The following is an 18,769-nucleotide window of genomic DNA, read 5'->3' as shown; positions in this document are numbered from 1 at the left end:
TAACAGCATCTCAGCTGGTCTGCAGAGTAAACACACAGCCAGTCACACACTGATAATCTGGAGGAAGGTCATCGGCAGAGAGCTCATTTGAAATAAAAAAAAACTGTTATTGAACATCGTTCAGTCAGTTTCTAAAGGAGGAGATGAGTCCACCGTGACCACATCAGTGTTCGGCCTCGACCGCAGCTGTGACAGCTAAACAACTGAACCTTTTGAACAGGAACTGAGTTTACTACAGAGCTCTGTTTACCAGCAGAGGTGCAGTCTGATCAAACAAACCGTGCAACATGAGATCACACCTTCCACCTTCCTGAAGCTGTAACTGTAAAACACAGACCCAGGCTCTGTATGTGGAATGCTCTATCTTGGGTCCTTTTCTAAATTTTAATTAAAGAGGCAGCTAAGACACATTGTGTTAGATAAGACTATAATCTCAGTCTAGACAAGGATAATCTTTTTATTTTTATTTTTTTGGTTTAAGCTTTTTGCATTGAAAATAAACAGCCTTGCTTTCATATCTCTGTATACTTACACATTGTAGATTAAATCAGAGAATTATACTGAAGACTGACTGAACGTGGCCACGGCAGCCGAAGTAAACACTTGGAACAGCCGGTGAAGAGGTGGAACAGCAGGATGATGACACTCTTGTCTTTCCTTTTCAATTCTCTCTTTTCTCCTTTTGAATGGCTCCATCTGGTGGTGGAGCTGAGAGGTGACGCAGGCATTAAACACTGCACCCGACCTCACTAAAGTCTGTATGACTCATGCATATGATGGGAAGAAAACTGGTTCATTTTCATCTGCCAAAAAAACAGAAAACACACGCACATGATGAGATGTTTCAGTTATTATGAGTAGAAGCTTCACACCACCTCACCTTCATAAAGATACACACTCCAGTTTTTGTTAATGTAATTAGAACCCCTGTCATCCCACAGCACATCAGTGGTGATCTGCTTTTTGATGTTGCCGTTTGGCTCTATAACCACATCAGTAACAGTATCTTGAAATCTGAAATCTAACGTTCTTGCATCACTGATGCAACTTCAAACTCCTGATTTAATTAATAAATAAATAAGTCTCTCAACGTGCAGGAACTCCTTCATCTGTGAGACGCAGTGATGGATGTCTGCGAAGATACAGGATCGTCGAAGAGGAAGTCAAATCCACACGCTCACATTTCTGGAGTTTCTCTTTCAGAGTTTGAAAGGGAATTACAGAAACGTAATTGATGTTTCAGACCAGTGAAATGATTAATACGTTTCCAGTTTTAGTATGGTCACTGTAAATAATTTAAAGGCTCATTGTCAGCCCAAGGCCCGAGGATGGTTCTTTTCTTCTTGTTCTGCTGAAATCTGTAACGCACTCAATTCAGTTCAGGTCCAAAATGACTGGGAGCAAAGAGCTTCACTGTACCAGCTATTCTTCACTCTAAAATCACATAACTCACACACCTTAAGAAACTTAAAGGGATAGTTCAAGATTTTGGCAAATTGGCCCATTGTCATAATCCCTGTAGTCATAGCAACTTAGTTAACTTTAATTGTCGGTGCAAGCTGTTTTTAGAACGGTGGAGCAGAGCCGTGAGCTGCTCAGAGCTACGCTACGGAGGCTCATTATGGGATTTCTTGGTTTCCCTCATCAAACTCATCAAATACACAATCCAACAACTCCACAACACTCTGGTGGACAAGTTGTGAGCTGCACATTCACCACGCTATGAGATAATAATACAACGTTACCACACAGAGTTGTTTTAGAGGGAAATTCATGCAAAACCGCTGATGCGTGTTGCCTTCAGGGGCAGTCCTCGGCAAGCAGTCTCTGCATTTGCCTCGAAAACAAATAACGGTTCTGCTCTGCCATTCTACAAATAGCTTGCACTCCTAAAACTAGGCATTATGACAATGGGCCAATTTGCCAAAATGTTGAACAATCCCTTTAAGCATCTGTGAAACGGATTTTTAAAATGACTAAAGGTGACATAAAAAACACACAAATCGACACCATTCAGCACCAAAAACACATCAGCGCAAGGTTTATCTATAAAAACATATATTTATTGTTCTGTTACTGTTGGTTAACTTGATCAACAATAAATGGCGGCAGGCCAGGATACATACTGTACACATGTCGATAGAAAGCCCAGGAGAGCTTGTGTTTTTCTGTTCAGTGGCAATTAACAATTCAAAGAGAAAAACCAGAAGGGGGGGGCAACATGTGCTTCAGGTTGTAGGGCTGATGATGAATGCTGGGTTTTAACGCTGCCTCGTCCTTCAGCCTCTTTTCAAAGTGGTTCATCTCCTAAGCAGGTTTTTTTTCTTCTTTTTTTCTTTTTTACAGGAGGGGTAAAAATACTGTACACTGATCTGTATAATAATGTAGTTTTGAAGAAGAATATCTTTTTCATGGATCCTTTGTTCAGGACAGTGATAACTACTCACCTTTTTCTTCCCCCAGGACGAGCGAGGTTGAAGAAAGTCAAGTAAAGCTTAAAAAAAAAAAAAAAAACGAATAAATGATATTTAGACTCTAAAGACAGAAATACAGGTGCTCCGTACTCGACAAAATAGTGTGTGTGTGTGGATTAAAATAGATAAAGGTTATATATATTTATACTATATATAATATAGAAAGGCTTAAATCTCTAAATACAAGGACAGCCACCAGTGCCGTCCGCACACATTCCTCAGTACACAAAACCCTTTTTTTGAACGCAACAACAAACTCACACCTGCTTTGTTTCATTTTCACTCCGTGGACCATGAAGTCTTGTTCTGTACATCTGCAGTAAAACAAACACTAGTTCACCACATTCACCCAAATCAACTGCTCCGTATGAAAAGAGAAAGTGAACGGAGATACAGAGCGTCACTCTGAAACGTCGCTCTGCACTAAAGTGTAGTTCAAGATGATTTCCAATGTGTTTGTTCATCAAAACCACAAATAAACCCACGAGCATGAAGCTAAATGTTTGTTTTTGTGTTTTTTTGTACGGGAAAGCTGAGGCTCGTGTTGCCTCCACTGACTCCAGGCTGGAAGGTGCTGATCAATAACACACAGCTCATTTAATTAAAGCTGAGCAGATCGTTGGAGTGACGAGCAGGGAGCGATGGAGAGAGCTGCGGGAGGACGGGGGGAGGAGGAATGGAAGTCCCAGTGGTTGAGCACAGTGTCTCTGCCATGTTGGATCATCACGCTAAAAAAAAAAAAGAGTTCCAACGTGAAACAAAGTGGTTGAGTGGAAGAAGAGAGAAGTGGAGGAGCGTTTACATTCCACACGCTGCAAAAACTAATCAAATCCAGTTCCTGGAAAAAACGGGAACTTTTCTCAGTCACTCCTGTATCATCATTATCACCATCATCATCACCATCATCATCATCACCATCATCATCATGTCTTCAGTCTCCACGGCGGAGCACCAATGCTCAGACTGAATGTGCAAATGTCATCTGTAACGCAGAACCGTTCCAAAACTACTTGACAAAAACAACACAACAGATAAAGAAGAACTTTTCTTTTTTTTTTTTTTGCAGTCCCCGAAACGTTCCCGTCTCCCTCCGCCTCCTTCCACACCCAGATTCACTTTGTCTCTAAAGCTGCAGGATGGAACTGAATCAGATCAGTTTTATATGTGCCACAAAACTAATGGAAGAGAGGATAAGTAAAAAGACTGCATAATGTCAGAACAACGTCCACGCACTGTTACTTCCAAAAGGACACGACTAAAACAAACAGAATAATTGCACATACTCCGACTAGAAACCGAACCCACAGCCGGGGCGCAGAGTGTCCCACTTTAGCTTCGGAGCATCCCAAACGTGTTCACTGTGCTCGGAAAAAAACGGTGAAGTCTAAATTAGCTCAGTGTTCTTCACCTCCCTCATTCGAAGTCGAGCTACGAGGTGTGAAGTCTAGTGTGACACAACGGCAGTTAAAGGTTGGTGACGTCTGTTCAGTTCGGCTCCTGATTGGCTTTTGAATCCACAGAGCGACACTGAACTGGTCTGAGCGGATCCTCGGCTGTGCTGTGGAACTAACCAATCAGAAAAACTCAGTCACTTTGAAATCTCTTTATGTCTTTTTCTGATAATCTGAAATAAACATCTCTGGTAAAAACTTGTAAAAGTATCTTTAAACTCTCCAACGGGACCGTTTGTGGTCAATCTTTGGCTTCATGTTTCACTTTTGCATCTGTCCTGATAATGAAAAAAATAAACATCTCACCCTGTTTAGATTTGACTGCTGAAAAGACAAATACACCAACAGGAAGTTCATTTTCCTTTTTTTTTCCCGCCACTGGCTTCATTACCATTAACGGTCTCCCTTCATTTCTCTTGTAATTTTTTTGAAGACTTCAAATCTGCATCTAACGGCCTAACTCAGTGAGATTCAAATTTTTAATGTCATCTCCAAAGTTTCGTCCAAAAAAAAAATGCAGTGCATCTTTAGATGTCTGGTGGAACTTCTGTGAAATATTCATGTGTAATAATATAAAACCTTGAATTCATTCCATTTGACGCTGTCTTGAATAAAGCACAGACAGCTGCATCGCAAATTAGATCTAATCTAAAGAGCTAAGAAGTTTGCAGCTTTTCAGAAAGTGAAAAATCTAGAAACCCCTCGCACACACGTGGTGAATCTCTCCAGTCCAGAGCTGGTTCACTGTTTCAACACTGGAGAAGTGAAAACCTACAGACATGGACCGGCTGAACGTCGCTTCCCTCCGAGCAAAATGAAATCAACTCGCTTTAAAGGTACATTGTGTAGGAATTACTCCCCTCTAGCGTTGCAGTTGTATATCACAAGCAACTCAATCGGATTTTTCATTCTGCATTCACGTGAAATTGGGCAGACGGCAGACGACAGCCGCTGCACGTAACGGCATAAACAAGCCTCTATGTAAACAAATGGTCCGTCAGCACGAGGCAAAACAATACACGTGACACTGAACGTAAAAACAAGGCAGCCAGCACCGAGCTTACCGTCTCCATGGAGATATGAATGATATGAACGGCTCATTCAGAGCTGAAAGGAACACTTCACTTTGTTGATGGGGGGATTACTGATTGATGACAAACATACTTTTGAACCAAATAATTGATTTTCGTGAATAGATAACAGGAGAAGTTACACAATGTCCCTTTAATGTTTCATTTTGTTTTGGGAGCGACGTCAGACAGACACTTAATTTGCTGGATTTGAGAGAATAAAGCGGTTGCTAATCTTGTTGCCCTGGACATGAAGCTGTGTGACGGGAACACGACCTCTCACTCTGTGGACTCATGAAGAAAACACTGACATCGCACAAACAGCTGATTAGTTTTGTGTCGAGCCCTGTGGCTGCTGCAACAGCCAAGCTGACTATTAGCCTGCATCACACTGAGGTGTAAGCAGAGGGACCGCATGGGGGTGTGGGGGGTTGAATCTGTTGCCATAGTAACATTTGGTGAGGAGGAACTCAGAGTGGCTGTGACTGAGTCAGGTGGAAGTTGTGTGCTAGATGTGTTTGGGTCTGAGTCTGGTTCTGTGCTGGATGCGCCGGCTGGTTCTGGTTCTGGTTCTGGTTCTGGGCCTGGGGGTGGGTCTGGGGGTGGGGGTGGGCCTGGGCCTGGGCCTGGGGGTGGGGGTGAGGGTGGGTCTGGGGCTGCTGCAGGATGTGCACCACCCGGCCCAGGGTGTCGGTGGTGGCGAAGGCCAGGTACTGGCAGCACAGCCAGTCCTCCAGGCTCACGCCGCAGGCCGCGTCCAGCGAGCGCTCGGCGAACTTGATCATCATGAGCGTCCGCTTCAGGTCCAGCCAGTTCTGCAGCGTGGCCTGGCGCTGGCCGGCCGCGGCCCCCGACACGGGCCCCCCCGCGCTGCCGCAGCCCAGCGCCTGGAACAGGTCCTCGCGCGGCCCCCAGAGGAGGCACTGCAGGCAGGCGCGGGCCTCGGCCATGCGGATCCTCTCGGAGGGGTTGGCGGTGAGCAGCAGCCGGGCCAGCTGCTGCAGACCCTGAGAGTACAGGGACCGGACCGGCAGCGGCGGCAGGTCGGCCCACGTGTACTCCACCTCCTTCAGCTGCGGCGTCTCCTCGAAGGGGTTGGGCCGGTGCAGCATCTCGTAGATCAGGATCCCCGTCTGGAACTCGTCGCATTTGCGGTACTGGGTTGCCGTGACGATCTCGGGCGCCAGCCGGGACCGGTCGCGCAGCGTGCCGGGGTCGGCCGTCATCAGGGTCTTCTGCTTGGCCTGGGAGAAGTTGCTGATGATGAGGCGGGCGGGGCAGGTGGCGGTGGCGGCGGATGAGGCCGCGCCGCCGCCGCCGCTGCTGCTGCTGTTGTTGTTGGGCTCTGTGGGGTCCAGGCTGCAGGCGCTGCCCGGCTGGCAGTGCACCAGCAGCAGGTTCTCCAGCCGCAGGTCGCAGTGCGTGACGTGGTACGGCTTCATGTGCTCCAGGCCGCAGCTCAGCTGCAGCAGCAGCAGACAGACCTGCCGCTCGTACAGCTCGGGGTTCTGACCGTGTCGGGCCACGCCTTCTCGCACGAAGTCCGCCACCGTCTGGAAGGGAACCTCCCGCGTGATCACCACCACGCGGCTCCGCAGGCGGCCGGCGGTGTTCATGTGACCCGTCGCCGCCGATGTGTCGTCTAATTTACCGTTTGGAGATTTGGAGTCTGTGGTTTTAGCTTCTGTCTTGGCTTCTTTCTCTTTCTCCTTCAGTCTGTTTACATCTCCTCCCTCCTCCTCCTCCTCTTCTTCCTCCTTCTCCTCCTCCTCTTCCTCCTCCCAGGGCAGCAGGCGGGTGGGGACATCAGCCAGGAAGTGTCCGCAGTCCTGCTGGATGTTGAAGTGCACGGCCAGACTCTGTCTCACTGCGAGGCTGTGGAAAAACTGCTGCTGCGTCTCCTTCACTTTGCTGCGACAGATCTACACAAACACACAGACAGAGAGAGAGAGGTCAACTTCATGTGAGCAGCAGCAACCTTGTACAAAAGAAAGTTATTCTTTATTTTTGTCACTGTCAACAAACATGAAAAGACAATTAAAGGGATAGTTCAACACTTTGGCAAATTTGCCTATTGCCATGATCCCTATAGTCATAGCGGTAGGTTAATTATCGGTGCATGTTGTTTTGAGATCAGTGGGGGAGAGACGTGAGCTGCTCAGCGAACACAATGGAGGTGAATGGTGCAGGTCCCCTGTCCCTCATCAAACTCATCAAATACACAATCCAACAACTCTAAAACACTCTGGTGGACAAGTTGTGACCTGCACATTCACCACGCTATGAAATAACGATGTACAATTATGTAACATTATGACACATGAAGCAAATACTTGCGATTTAGAAATCACTACACCCAGCAGCCATGTCTGGAATGTAGTTTCAGCTACGCATTTGCCTCGAAAACAACTAAATCTTGTAATGTTACATTATTATTTCATAGTGTGGTGAATGTGCAGGTCACAACTTGTCCACGAGAGTGTTTTGAAGTTGTTGGATTGTGTATTTGATGAGTTTGATGAGGGACAGGGGACCTGTACTGTTCACCACTGTGTTCGCTGAACAGCTCACATCTCTGCTCCGCCGATCTCAAAACAACATGCACCGATAAATAAAAGGTAATGAACCTACTGCTATGGCAATAGGCAAATTTGCCAAAATGTTGAACTATCCCTTTAACTCTTCTTTGATAATTGAGTCTATATTATGTTGGTTATGTATTAAGAGGCTGCTGTTAATCAAAATGCAATAACCAGCAGCAGAACTTTCTCCTTGTCTGCATCACCAGGAACAAAACAGTCTCTTTAAGCAGAGCTTTTTTTCTGTTTATTTCAAAAACTCTCTGTCTGTCTGGCTCTCTCAACAACATTTGAGCTGAGGCCGGTAATGATGAGCTGTATAGAGCCTAGGGACGCAGAGAGCAGACTCGGGGCTGTCACAGACAGCAGGGAGAGGGCGTCACTGTCTCCTAAACCCACACTGACAGCCTCTGCAGCTCGCCGTCACTCCACACTTTGATCACAGCTCAGAGGAGAAGCCAAGTGGAGGACGGGATCGCTCTCTGAAAACGCAACAACACTCACTAAGAAATACCGACAAAGGGAGAGAAGTCACGACACATTACAGAGACAATGTTCAGGATTTTCTCAAATGAATAGAGTTCATAATCTGTGTTACTGAAGGAGTCCCTCCCTCATCCCCCCTCGCTGTTATTATTGCTGGAACGATCAGCTATAGAAATAATCATCATCATCAAACTTCAGCAGATACAGTATTAGGAAGTCAATGACCTTTTCTATAGGACTTAGTAGGGGTGTGCCAAAAAATCGATTCACGTAAGAATCGCAATTCTCATTTAATACGATTCAGAATCAATATAAAATGTCCCAAAATCGATTTTAAAAAATGAAACAAATCTGCTCCCCTCCTTGAACCGCCACCTTACCGTGGTGGAGGGGTTTGAGCACCCGAATGATCCTGGGAGCTACGTTGTTGGGGGCTTAATGCCCCTGGTAGGGTCTCCCAAGGCAAACAGGTCCTAGGTGACGGGTCAGACTAAGAGCGGTTCCAAAACCCCTCATGAGTGGAACAATATCAAGGACGTTCACGTCGCCCGGATCGGCGTCACCGGGGCCCCACCCTGGAGCCAGGCCTGGGGTTGGGGCTCGCAGGCGAGCGTCTGGTGGCCGGGTCTTGGCCCACGGGACCCGGCCGGGCCCAGTCCGAAGGAGCGACGTGGGCCTTCCAGTAGGCCCACCACCCGCAGGAAGGATCATGAGGGGCCGGTGCGTTGGGCTCTGGGTGGCAGCCATGGGCGGGGGCCCCGGCGACCCAATCCCTGGACAACGACTCTGGCTTTAGGGACATGGAATGTCACCTCGCTGGGGGGGAAAGAGCCTGAGCTCGTGGGAGGTTGAGAGGTATCGGCTAGAGATAGTCGGGCTCACCTCCACGCACAATCTGGGCTCTGGAACCAACTCCTGGAGAGAGGTTGGACTCTCTTCCACTCTGGAGTCGCTCACGGTGAGAGGCGGCGAGCTGGTGTGGGCTTGCTCATAGCTCCCCAGCTCAGCCGCCATGTGTTGGAGTTCTCCCCACTTAACGAGAGGGTCGCTTCCCTGCGCCTTCGGGTCGGGGATAGGTCTCTCACTGTTGTCTCGGCCTACGGGCCGAACGGCAGTGCAGAGTACCCGGCCTTCCTGGAGGCCCTGGGAGGAACTAGAAGCTGCTCCAACCGGGGACTCCATCGTTCTGCTGGGGGACTTCAACGCTCACTAGGCGGCGACAGTGTTACCTGGAGAGGTGTGATTGGGAGGAACGACCTCCCCGATCTGAACCCGAGTGGTGTTTTGTTATTGGACTTCTGTGCTAGCCACAGTTTGTCCAGAACGAACACCATGTTCAGGCATGAGGGTGTCCATCAGTGCACGTGGCACCAGGACACCCTAGGCTGGAGGTCAATGATCGACTTTGTAGTCGTGTCATCTGACCTCCGGCCGTATGTCTTGGACACTCGGGTGAAGAGAGGGGCTGAGCTGTCAACTGATCACCCCCTGGTGGTGAGTTGGATCCGCTGGCAGGGGAGGAAGCTGGTCAGACCTGGAAGACCCAAGCGCATCGTGAGGGTCTGCTGGGAACGTCTGGCAGAATCCCCTGTCAGGGAGGTCTTCAACTCCCACCTCCGGGAGAGCTTTGACCGGATCCCGAGGGAGGCTGGAGATATTGAGTCTGAATGGACCATGTTCTCCACTTCCCTTGTTGACGCGGCTGTCCGGAGCTGTGGCCGTAAGGTCTCTGGTGCCTGTCGCGGCGGCAATCCCCGAACCCGGTGGTGGACACGGGAAGTAAGGGATGCCGTCAAGCTGAAGAAGGAGTCCTACTGAGCCTGGCTAGCTCGGGGGACCCCCGAGGCAGCTGACAGGTACCGGCAGGCCAAGCGGACGGCAGCCCGGGAGGTCATGGAAGCAAAAACTTCGGGGAGGCCATGGAAGAGGACTGCCGGTCAGCCTCGAGGAAATTCTGGCAAACCATCCGGCGCCTCAGGAGGGGGAAGCAGTGCTCCGCCAACACTGTTTACAGTGGAGGGGGGGAGCTGTTGACCTCGACTGGGGATATCGTCGGGCGGTGGAAGGAATACTTCGAGGATCTCCTCAATCCCACTGACACACCTTCCGTCGAGGAAGCAGAGGCTGAGGACTCAGAGGTCGATTCATTCATCACCCAAGCTGAAGTCACTGAGGTAGTAGAAGCTCCTCAGTGGCAAGGCACCGGGGGTGGATGAGATCCGCCCTGAGTACCTCAAGTCTCTGGATGTCGCCGGGCTGTCGTGGCTGACACGCCTCTGCAGCATCGCGTGGCAGTCGGGGACAGTGCCTCTGGACTGGCAGACCGGGGTGGTGGTCCCTCTCTTCAAAAAGGGGGACCGGAGGGTGTGTTCCAACTACCGGGGGATCACACTCCTCAGCCTCCCGGGGAAAGTCTATTCCAGGGTGCTGGAGAGGAGAATTCGGCCAATAGTCGAACCTCGGATTCAGGAGGAACAATGCGGTTTTCGTCCTGGCCGTGGAACGCTGGACCAGCTCTACACCCTCCGCAGGGTCCTCGAGGGTGCATGGGAGTTTGCCCAACCAGTCCACATGTGTTTTGTGGATTTGGAGAAGGCTTTCGACCGTGTCCCACATGGCATCCTGTGGGAGGTGCTCCGAGAGTATGGGGTCGGAGGCCCTCTGCTGAGGGCTGTACGGTCCCTGCATGACCGGAGCAGGAGCTTGGTTCGCATGGCGGCAGTACGTCAGACCTGTTCCCGGTGCGTGTTGGACTCCGGCAGGGCTGCCCTTTGTCACCGGTTCTGTTCATTATTTTTATGGACAGAATTTCTAGGTGCAGCCAAGGGCCGGAGGGGGTACGGTTCGGGAGCCACTTGATTTCATCTCTGCTTTTTGCAGATGATGTGGTCTTGTTGGCTCCCTCGAGCCAGGACCTTCAGCATGCACTGGGGCGGTTTGCAGCCGAGTGTGAAGCAGCTGGGATGAGAATCAGCACCTCTAAGTCCGAGGCCATGGTTCTCGACCGGAAAAAAGTGGCTTGCCCCCTCCAGGTCGGGGGAGAGTTCCTGCCTCAGGTGGAGGAGTTTAAGTATCTTGGGGTCTTGTTCACGAGTGAGGGAAGGATGGAGCGCGAGATCGACAGGCGGATCGGTGCGGCGGCCGCAGTAATGTGGTCATTGTATCGGTCCGTCGTGGTGAAGAAGGAGCTGAGCCGAAAGGCAAAGCTCTCGATTTACCGGTCGATCTACGTTCCCACCCTCACCTATGGTCACGAACTCTGGGTCATGACCGAAAGAACTGGATCCCGGATACAAGCGGCCAAAATGAGCTTCCTCCGCAGGGTGGCGGGGCGCTCCCTTAGAGATAGGGTGAGGAGCTCTGTCACTTGGGTGGCGGGGCGCTCCCTTAGAGAGAGGGTGAGGAGCTCTGTCACCCGGGAGGAGCTCGGAGTAGAGCCGCTGAGGTGGCTCGGGCACCTGTATAGGATGCCCCCTGGACGCCTCCCTCGTGAGGTGTTCCGGGCATGTCCCACCGGGAGGAGGCCCCGAGGAAGACCCAGGACACGCTGGAGTGACTACGTCACTCGGCTGGCCTGGGAACGCCTTGGGGTCCCCCCGGAAGAGCTGGAGGAAGTGTCCGGGGAGAGGGAAGTCTGGGGATCCCTGCTCCGACTGCTGCCCCCGCGACCCGGACTCGGATAGGTGGATGAAAATGGATGGATGGATGGAAACAAATCTGCTGGCTGTCGGCCTCCATTTCCTTAGAATTTAAAAGGCAGCATGTTTAACTGCACTACTTTTTTTTAATAAAGAGGCACTTTTAATTTTGTTACTTAGGCAATATGTGATATTGCTTTTATGCAACAGTTTCAACAATTCCATCTAAGCATAGATAAATGTTTAAAACTCAATAAATGTGAAAAAGACACTTTAGTCATTCTGTCTTGCAAAGCAGACTGGAGTAGATCATGAGGATCCTGGCTGATTCCTGTCATACACACAAATCTGGTTGTGTTGGTTAGTTGCTGTCTTGTGTCTGTGTTGTCTTGTGACTTCCTGTTTTATTTTGAAATCTCACTCTCCTTGCTTCAGGTAATTTGCCCCTTCCCCTCCCCTCCCCTCGGGTGTTTCCTGCTGCTCTGATTGTCTTTTCCCCATTACCTTGTGTGTGTGTGTGTGTAGTCCTTTGTTGTGTGCCAGTTTCATCTTGTCCCGTGAACCAGTCCATGCCATGCTCTTTCAGGTTTTTATTATTTTGAGCATTTTCTTTGTCAGTAGTTTTTTTCCCTCAACATTATTTATCAACAGTATTTGTCTTTGTAGTGTTTTCCTCTGTAGAACAGTTTTCCTTTTGCACTTGTTAATAAAATATAGTTTATTTGTACTTTGTTTCCTGAGTTGTGCATTTGGGCTCAAGTCCGAGTTCAGTTGTGAAGACTGACAGTGAAGCACTCTACAGTACTATGCAGCATGGCAGTTTTCTAGAAAACCTTGGATTCATGATTTAGAACAGATTATTCAGAGGACAAATAAGACTAGGGGATAAAATGAACATCAATCTAATATTCAGTAATATTAGACAAATCTTGTCCAAACTAACTTTGCATGTGTGCAACTGACTCCCATGTACACATCCCATGGGTTGGGAGCAATATAATGATTTGGTGTCTTTCTTCCTTTCTCACAGAAGCTACTGTTTCCTTGACATATAGATCATGACATCAGTAGTAGTTTTGTTTTTAATTAATCTATTCATCTGGACAAAAGACAGTAGTGAATTATAGCCTTGGCATAGGACCACAGTCTTTGAGTTACATTTAATGTTTCCTCACATGCACAGTGACCCAGAGCTAATAAAGACACCTTCAGGAGCGAGTGAATGTTTCAGAGCAAATGTCCGAATCAGTTAATGGACTTTACTCCTCCAGCGCCCGCGTACAAAGTCCATGTAATGTCCGATGGAGCCGTGTGCAGGGGACATTTGTACTGTAGGCTGCCTCCTGCTCACTCCAGTGGGGTGAGGATGTGTCCTGGTGGGTGCTGCATGTGTGACAGCCAGGAAAAACCTAAAACAAATGTCTGGGCTTGATTTCCCTGATCCGTGGAGCTCACTTGAGAAAATGGCTCTGAACAAGGCTGTAATCAACTGTGTGTGTGGTCTTTTATGACTGTTACCACCTCAATCATTTCATTTTATGACTTCCAAGACCAACTTTAAACTTTGTGCCCTTTCATGCACAGTTTATGAGATGGTCATGTGCAAGGAAGTACTCTACTACTACTGTGCAACTTCTCCTTTGTGTGCCAAGGACTTTTTATCAGCGGCGTTGAAAACACTAGGCAGCTCTGTAGGAATGTACAGAGTTGGCTGGATGTTTGTTTAGACATGCAGACTGATGCCTAGTCCACACGAGCCCGGGTATTTTTGAAACCGTGAACATATGTTCCCGGTTGTATGTCGTGTCCACATGCAACCGTGCTTTTGGAACCCTGAAACCGTGGTTTTTTGAAACCGGAGTCCAGGGTGGGGTTTTGGGCCGGGGTTGGTTTCACCGGGTGCGTGTGGACACTGCAACCGTGATTGTTTTACTCGTTTACGTCATAGCTGCACACGTGCTGATGTAAACACTGCAAGCCCGCAGAGGTTGTTTGCAGCGGTTTGCAGGTGAGCTCGCAAAAATGGAGGTGACAAAGTGGATTTTTATCTTTTTTTTTTTTTTTTTTTTTTACATCATCTAAATGCTAGGCTATTTGTATAGTTTTTCGATGGGAAAAATATAACGAAACGGTCGTCAGGGTGATCCTCTTGTCAGCTCCAAACTCACCCTCAATCACAGACCACAGCTGGTTTTCCACACAGCATCATTTACAGTAACAAGTGACGCTACAGATCAGCTGTTTTTAAAATGACAGAACTTCTACAGTAGCGCTGCAGTTTCTTATTCCCCACCTTGTTTGATTGAGAGTTTTTCGGGATGATTTTCATGAATGAACAGGCAATAGCCTATGTCCCGGGTATGACGGGAGGGGGGGTCGCGCTGCTGTCATGCAGTGATAAAAAAAGCCTATGCGGAGATGAGGAACGAGCCAAAAGCCGAAAATGTATCCGTGACGTCCGCGGTCGATATAAAGTGGATATGTTTCATTCATCCATGTTTTGACAGACAACACAACAGCCAGTGATAAAGAGTTGCGCCGCACCGACAGACAGTCATGTGGCTCAGCAGCCAGGTGACGCACACAGCACAACAACACAGCGCACAACAACACACACAGCACAAGAGTCAAGACACAGCGCAGCAACATGTGCAGGCTGCTGCAGCAGTGCACGTCAAAGGGACACCGCCGAAAATAAAATAAATAGGCTACACATTTTTATTGAATTAATTAATATAATTGTTGGACTTGGAGTCTGTGAAATAAAGCTATAATAACACGTAGTTTTGAAATGGTTTTTGCGCATGTTTACATCCATAAAATGACCAAAAATGAACACTATAAGCGGATTTCTTGATAACGAATTATTTAAACAGCATTTGTATAGAAATGATTCCGTCCCAAGCCTTTTGATCCAAGCGGTTTCCACTGTATTTTGATTGGTTAAAACAGCCTTCCACACGTGCATTGCGTCACTTGGTAGCGGATTTCACGGTTGCGTGTGTACGGAGTGTTTTTATTACACCACTGGTGTGGACGCGAAGCAAAACTCCGGTTTCAAAAATACCCGGGCTCGTGTGGATAAGGCCTGAGACTATAGCTGCCTACTGATCATTCTCTGAAGACATATGGAGACTCTTCAGAGTTTAGAAACTCTGCTGTGTAGCAGTGTTGCCGGCGGTAACACAAAGCCACCAGGTCGGCAGTTTAGGGACTTCCTGAAGCTTTAAAGCTTACAGAGTCGCTCGCTGAAATTCAGCAGAGAGTTGTGGCTTCACACAGACACGCTAAAGGTGGATTATGAATAATTAGCACCGCATTAAAAATATCACAGCGTGTAAAATCTCATTTGCAGGAGGAGCGGCGACACATACGGGGGTTAAGGAAGGCGGCAGGCGCAACTGGGCCACATTAAAATGGAGAGATGGGGAAAGTTTAATTGGGAAGTGTTTGTGTTCTGCTGCTTCTGCTCGCTCCTGGTTCCCTTATTTATGGATGAGCATCATAAAAAAACAGGACTTTCTCTTGAGCCTCCTGCTAATACGAAGGCAAAGCTTTGAAGTGCCGTGTAGCATAGAGTTTCATATCCTGTGAATAATGCAACCTTCATCCATATCTGCTTTGTATTTAGCTTCAGAACTCTCCCAAAAAGCTATGCCTCTCTCTTCCATATACCACCACTATAATGTGTGAAGACAAAACTGCTGCTACCCTCACTCAATTATATAGACGAAAGAGAGAGAGACAAAGAGAGAAAAAACAAAAACATGCACACACATGTTTTATTGCACAAGGTCGTGCCTTAAAGGCTCAAAGTTTAAGTGCTAATATTTCAGCACAAACAAATTCTTCCATCCCAGCTAAGTGAGTGGGAGGAGAAAATATAAGGATTTAATAAATCTGCCGCAAGGACAGCGATCTGCAGACTCCAAATATCTCTAAAAACCCCTCTCCACACTGGAGACTGCAGAGGAAGGACTCCAGCACACAAACAGGCAAACACAAAAACACATTCATTCTGACAGGAGACTGAAAATGAGACGTTTGTTGCAGGATTCTGGTAAAAGCATACCAGCTGTAGCTTTTTTTAAGGCATGTTTGAGTTATTCACTAAGTACATGCTAGTAGCCAGTGTCTCAAGGACCTTGATTAAAGGTTTCGGTTCAGCAGAGCGAGGCTGCAACTAACAACTCACACTGAATAATGAATCGTTGAATAATAAATTCACTGTTTGACTGATGAAAAGTCCAAAAACTAAAATAAAAATGCTCATTACCGTGATCTTGGTTTGTCTAACTAATAATTTGAAACTCAGAACAAAAAAATCAGTGAACAATCACAAGATGAAAGAAGCCTGAAAGAATGGATTGATTATCAAAATGATTGGTTGATAATCATTGTTTAATTGCTGCAGCTCCACAGCAGGATACTAATGAGTTTTTCACCTGAATTTAAAACAATTCAGTTAACTATTAATTGAATTAAAGCATGACACTGAATGAAGTTGAATATGGTGAACTCCCTTTATGAGAGGTGGAACATTTAACCTTCAGTATTCTCTGTCTGGCTTCGTCAGGAAAACAGTTTTATACTGTGGTTCAGAGCAGACATTAAAGGGATAGTTCAACATTTTGGCAAATTGGCCCATAGCCATAATCCCTATAGTTTTAGGAGTAGGTTTGTTACCTTTAATTGTCGGTGCAAGCTATTTTTAGAACGGCGGAGCAGAGCCGCGAGCTGCTCAGAGCTACGCTACGGAGGCTAATGGGATTTCTTGGTTTCCCTCATCAAACTCATTAAAAGAACATGAATTGCCTTTATTTGTCGGTGCATGTTGTTTTGAGAGAGAGACGGGGAGGACAAGACATGGTACTTTCGATTTTCCCTAAATCCAACAACTCCAAAACGCTCTGGTGGACAAGTTGTGAGCTGCACATTCACCACGCTATGAGATAATAACACAACGTTACCACACAGAGTTGTTTTCATCTCATAACGTTGTGTTATTATCTCACAGTGTGGTGAATGTGCAGATCACAACCACAAGAGTGTTCTGGAGTTGTTGGATTGTGGATTTGATGAGTTTGATGAGGGAAACCAAGAAATCCCATAATGAGCCTCCGTAGCGTAGCTCTGAGCAGCTCGCGGGTCTGCTCCGTCGTTCTAAAAACAGCTTGCACCAACAATTAAAGGTAACAACTCCTATGACTATAGGGATTATGGCAATGGGCCAAATTGCCAAAATGTTGAACTATCCCTTTAAAACTTGGCAGCTCACCTTGATGGCGTAGTTGACCAGCGGGTCCTTGGCGTAGGAGGCGGTGTAGTAAACAGCGTCCCCCGCCTCGCAGCAGGGTTTCCCCGTGGTCAGTCTGAAGTGGGACCAGCTGTCGGTGCCAAACCTCAGGTGGTCTTTCTGTCCGGCCATGAAGCGGTCCTCGCACCGCGCCGCCAGCTTCCGCAGCGTGTCCGTGTGAAGACCCCTGATCCTCCCCACCACCTCGTCCCAGCTGTCCAGACCCCGGTAGAGAGCCGGTCTGTGGGGTTTGGAGCTCGCCGTCCGAGCCCTCCTCTCTCTGCCGGCGGGGGCGCTGGGCGCGGCGGGGGCGGGCGGGGGGACCAGGGAGGAGGTGCTGGTCGTCGGACGGCCCTGGTTGGTCGCCGTGGCAGCTGACGGCCTCTCTAGGGAGTCGCCGCTCTCCTGGTTGTGGGGCCGGTGCTCGGAGCTGAGAGAGGAGCTCTGACTGGCCGTCTCCCAGGTGGAGTCGAGGTCGTACAGAGGGTTGGCCACGCTGAGGTTGGTCCCCCCAGGTCTGGCCTCGGCCCGGCCCCGCAGGGCGCCCTGGACCGGCTCTCTGCCTGCCAGGCTGGGCTCAGTGCTGGAGCGAGGGACGGCCTTCTTAGGGAGCGGCGGCGGCGTGACTTTATGGGCCGGCTGCTCGGTGAGGCCGTCCAGGTCGATGGAGGCCAAGGTGTCGTTGGATGCTTTGATGTTGCGTGGTTGTTTCAGTGGTATCATGGTGGCTCTGGACTGACCTGGGGGACAGGGGAGATAACACACAGTGTGAAGAATCAATGGAATTAAAAGTAGTGCAATGCTAAAACCACTGCAGCACACAAAAGCTTCAAAGAGAGAGTCTATATTGTATGAAGTGAGTTTTTCATTTTTCTTTTGATTATAAGACAGGTTTTAGGTTCTATAATAATACTGTTCAAAGTCCTCAGAGACATGCACACGGTTGCAAACAGGCTGTATGGACTTCTGTTCCTTTGTGATGTCACAACAAAGCAGTTAGCACTCTTATCAATGCCGCAAGTCCCGCCTGTCATGTTCGTGTTCCAAGGATGAGGCCGTGTTGATAGCAAGTAACTTAGTTTAATGTCTCATGTTCTCAACAACATACATGTGGCTCCATGCAGTCTTGCTCTACCCCGCTATATGGTACGGTAAGTTGACTACTAACCAGTACTGCCGCCTAGCGGTCAAACATGTAATAACATCTAATCATAACATCCCCCCTTTTCTAAGGTAAAATGCATTAACATGAATTATCACATTAGCTGTGTCAGTTATTTCAACCATTTCTCATTCAGCATAACTCTGCAACACATAAGCAGTATAAACAGTTTATATCAGATTGCATAACTCATATCTAAGCCAACACTAGACCATTTAGAACACATTCACAACATCAATCAATATACATTTTGTTCAACATCTTTAACATGCATATTGAATTTTCTTTGTTTATAAGTTCAGTCTATCAGGCTTTCTGATTTCTCTTGTGGACCTTCTTAACTCAGGTTCGCCTGGAGTAGGTGTGTGAGAGTCAGTGTTACAGTCCATAGCAGGTGTGGGAGTTACCTGAGATTCACCACAGGTTACACTGAGCTCACCAACAGTCCCTTGAGGAGTCTTTAACAGACTTGCGACGATTGCGTCTGAGGAGTTGTCCATCATCAGTTTTCACCGTGTACGATCGTGGAGCAACTTCTTGCAGGACAGTTGCTTTTGTACTCCATCCATCAGCATCCTCAACCCTGACTGTGTTGTTGGTCTTCAGTGGAGGG

The 18,769-nt window shown here is 48.1% G+C and overlaps 1 protein-coding gene across 1 annotated transcript in view; it reads right to left on the bottom strand.

The window, feature by feature from the left end:
• Positions 1 to 5,244: 5,244 nt before the first annotated feature.
• peak1 (pseudopodium-enriched atypical kinase 1) overlaps positions 5,245 to 18,769 on the bottom strand; it is a 144,976-nt gene continuing 131,451 nt past the window's right edge. The window contains exons 6-7 of the mRNA XM_085778533.1: positions 16,977 to 17,734; positions 5,245 to 6,917 (exon numbers count right to left, since the gene is read on the bottom strand). Of these exons, the coding sequence (XP_085634659.1) occupies positions 5,466 to 6,917; positions 16,977 to 17,734 (2,210 nt within the window). The 3' untranslated portion in view covers positions 5,245 to 5,465. The remainder of the gene's footprint in view (positions 6,918 to 16,976; positions 17,735 to 18,769) is intronic.

Source organism: Trachurus japonicus, chromosome 6, assembly GCF_045865225.1.
Source record: "Trachurus japonicus isolate A0001 chromosome 6, Traja_1.0".
Classification (NCBI taxonomy): Eukaryota; Metazoa; Chordata; class Actinopteri; order Carangiformes; family Carangidae; genus Trachurus; species Trachurus japonicus.
The sequence above is the reverse complement of the archived record's forward strand: the minus strand, read 5'-3'. Positions and strand labels throughout refer to the sequence as shown.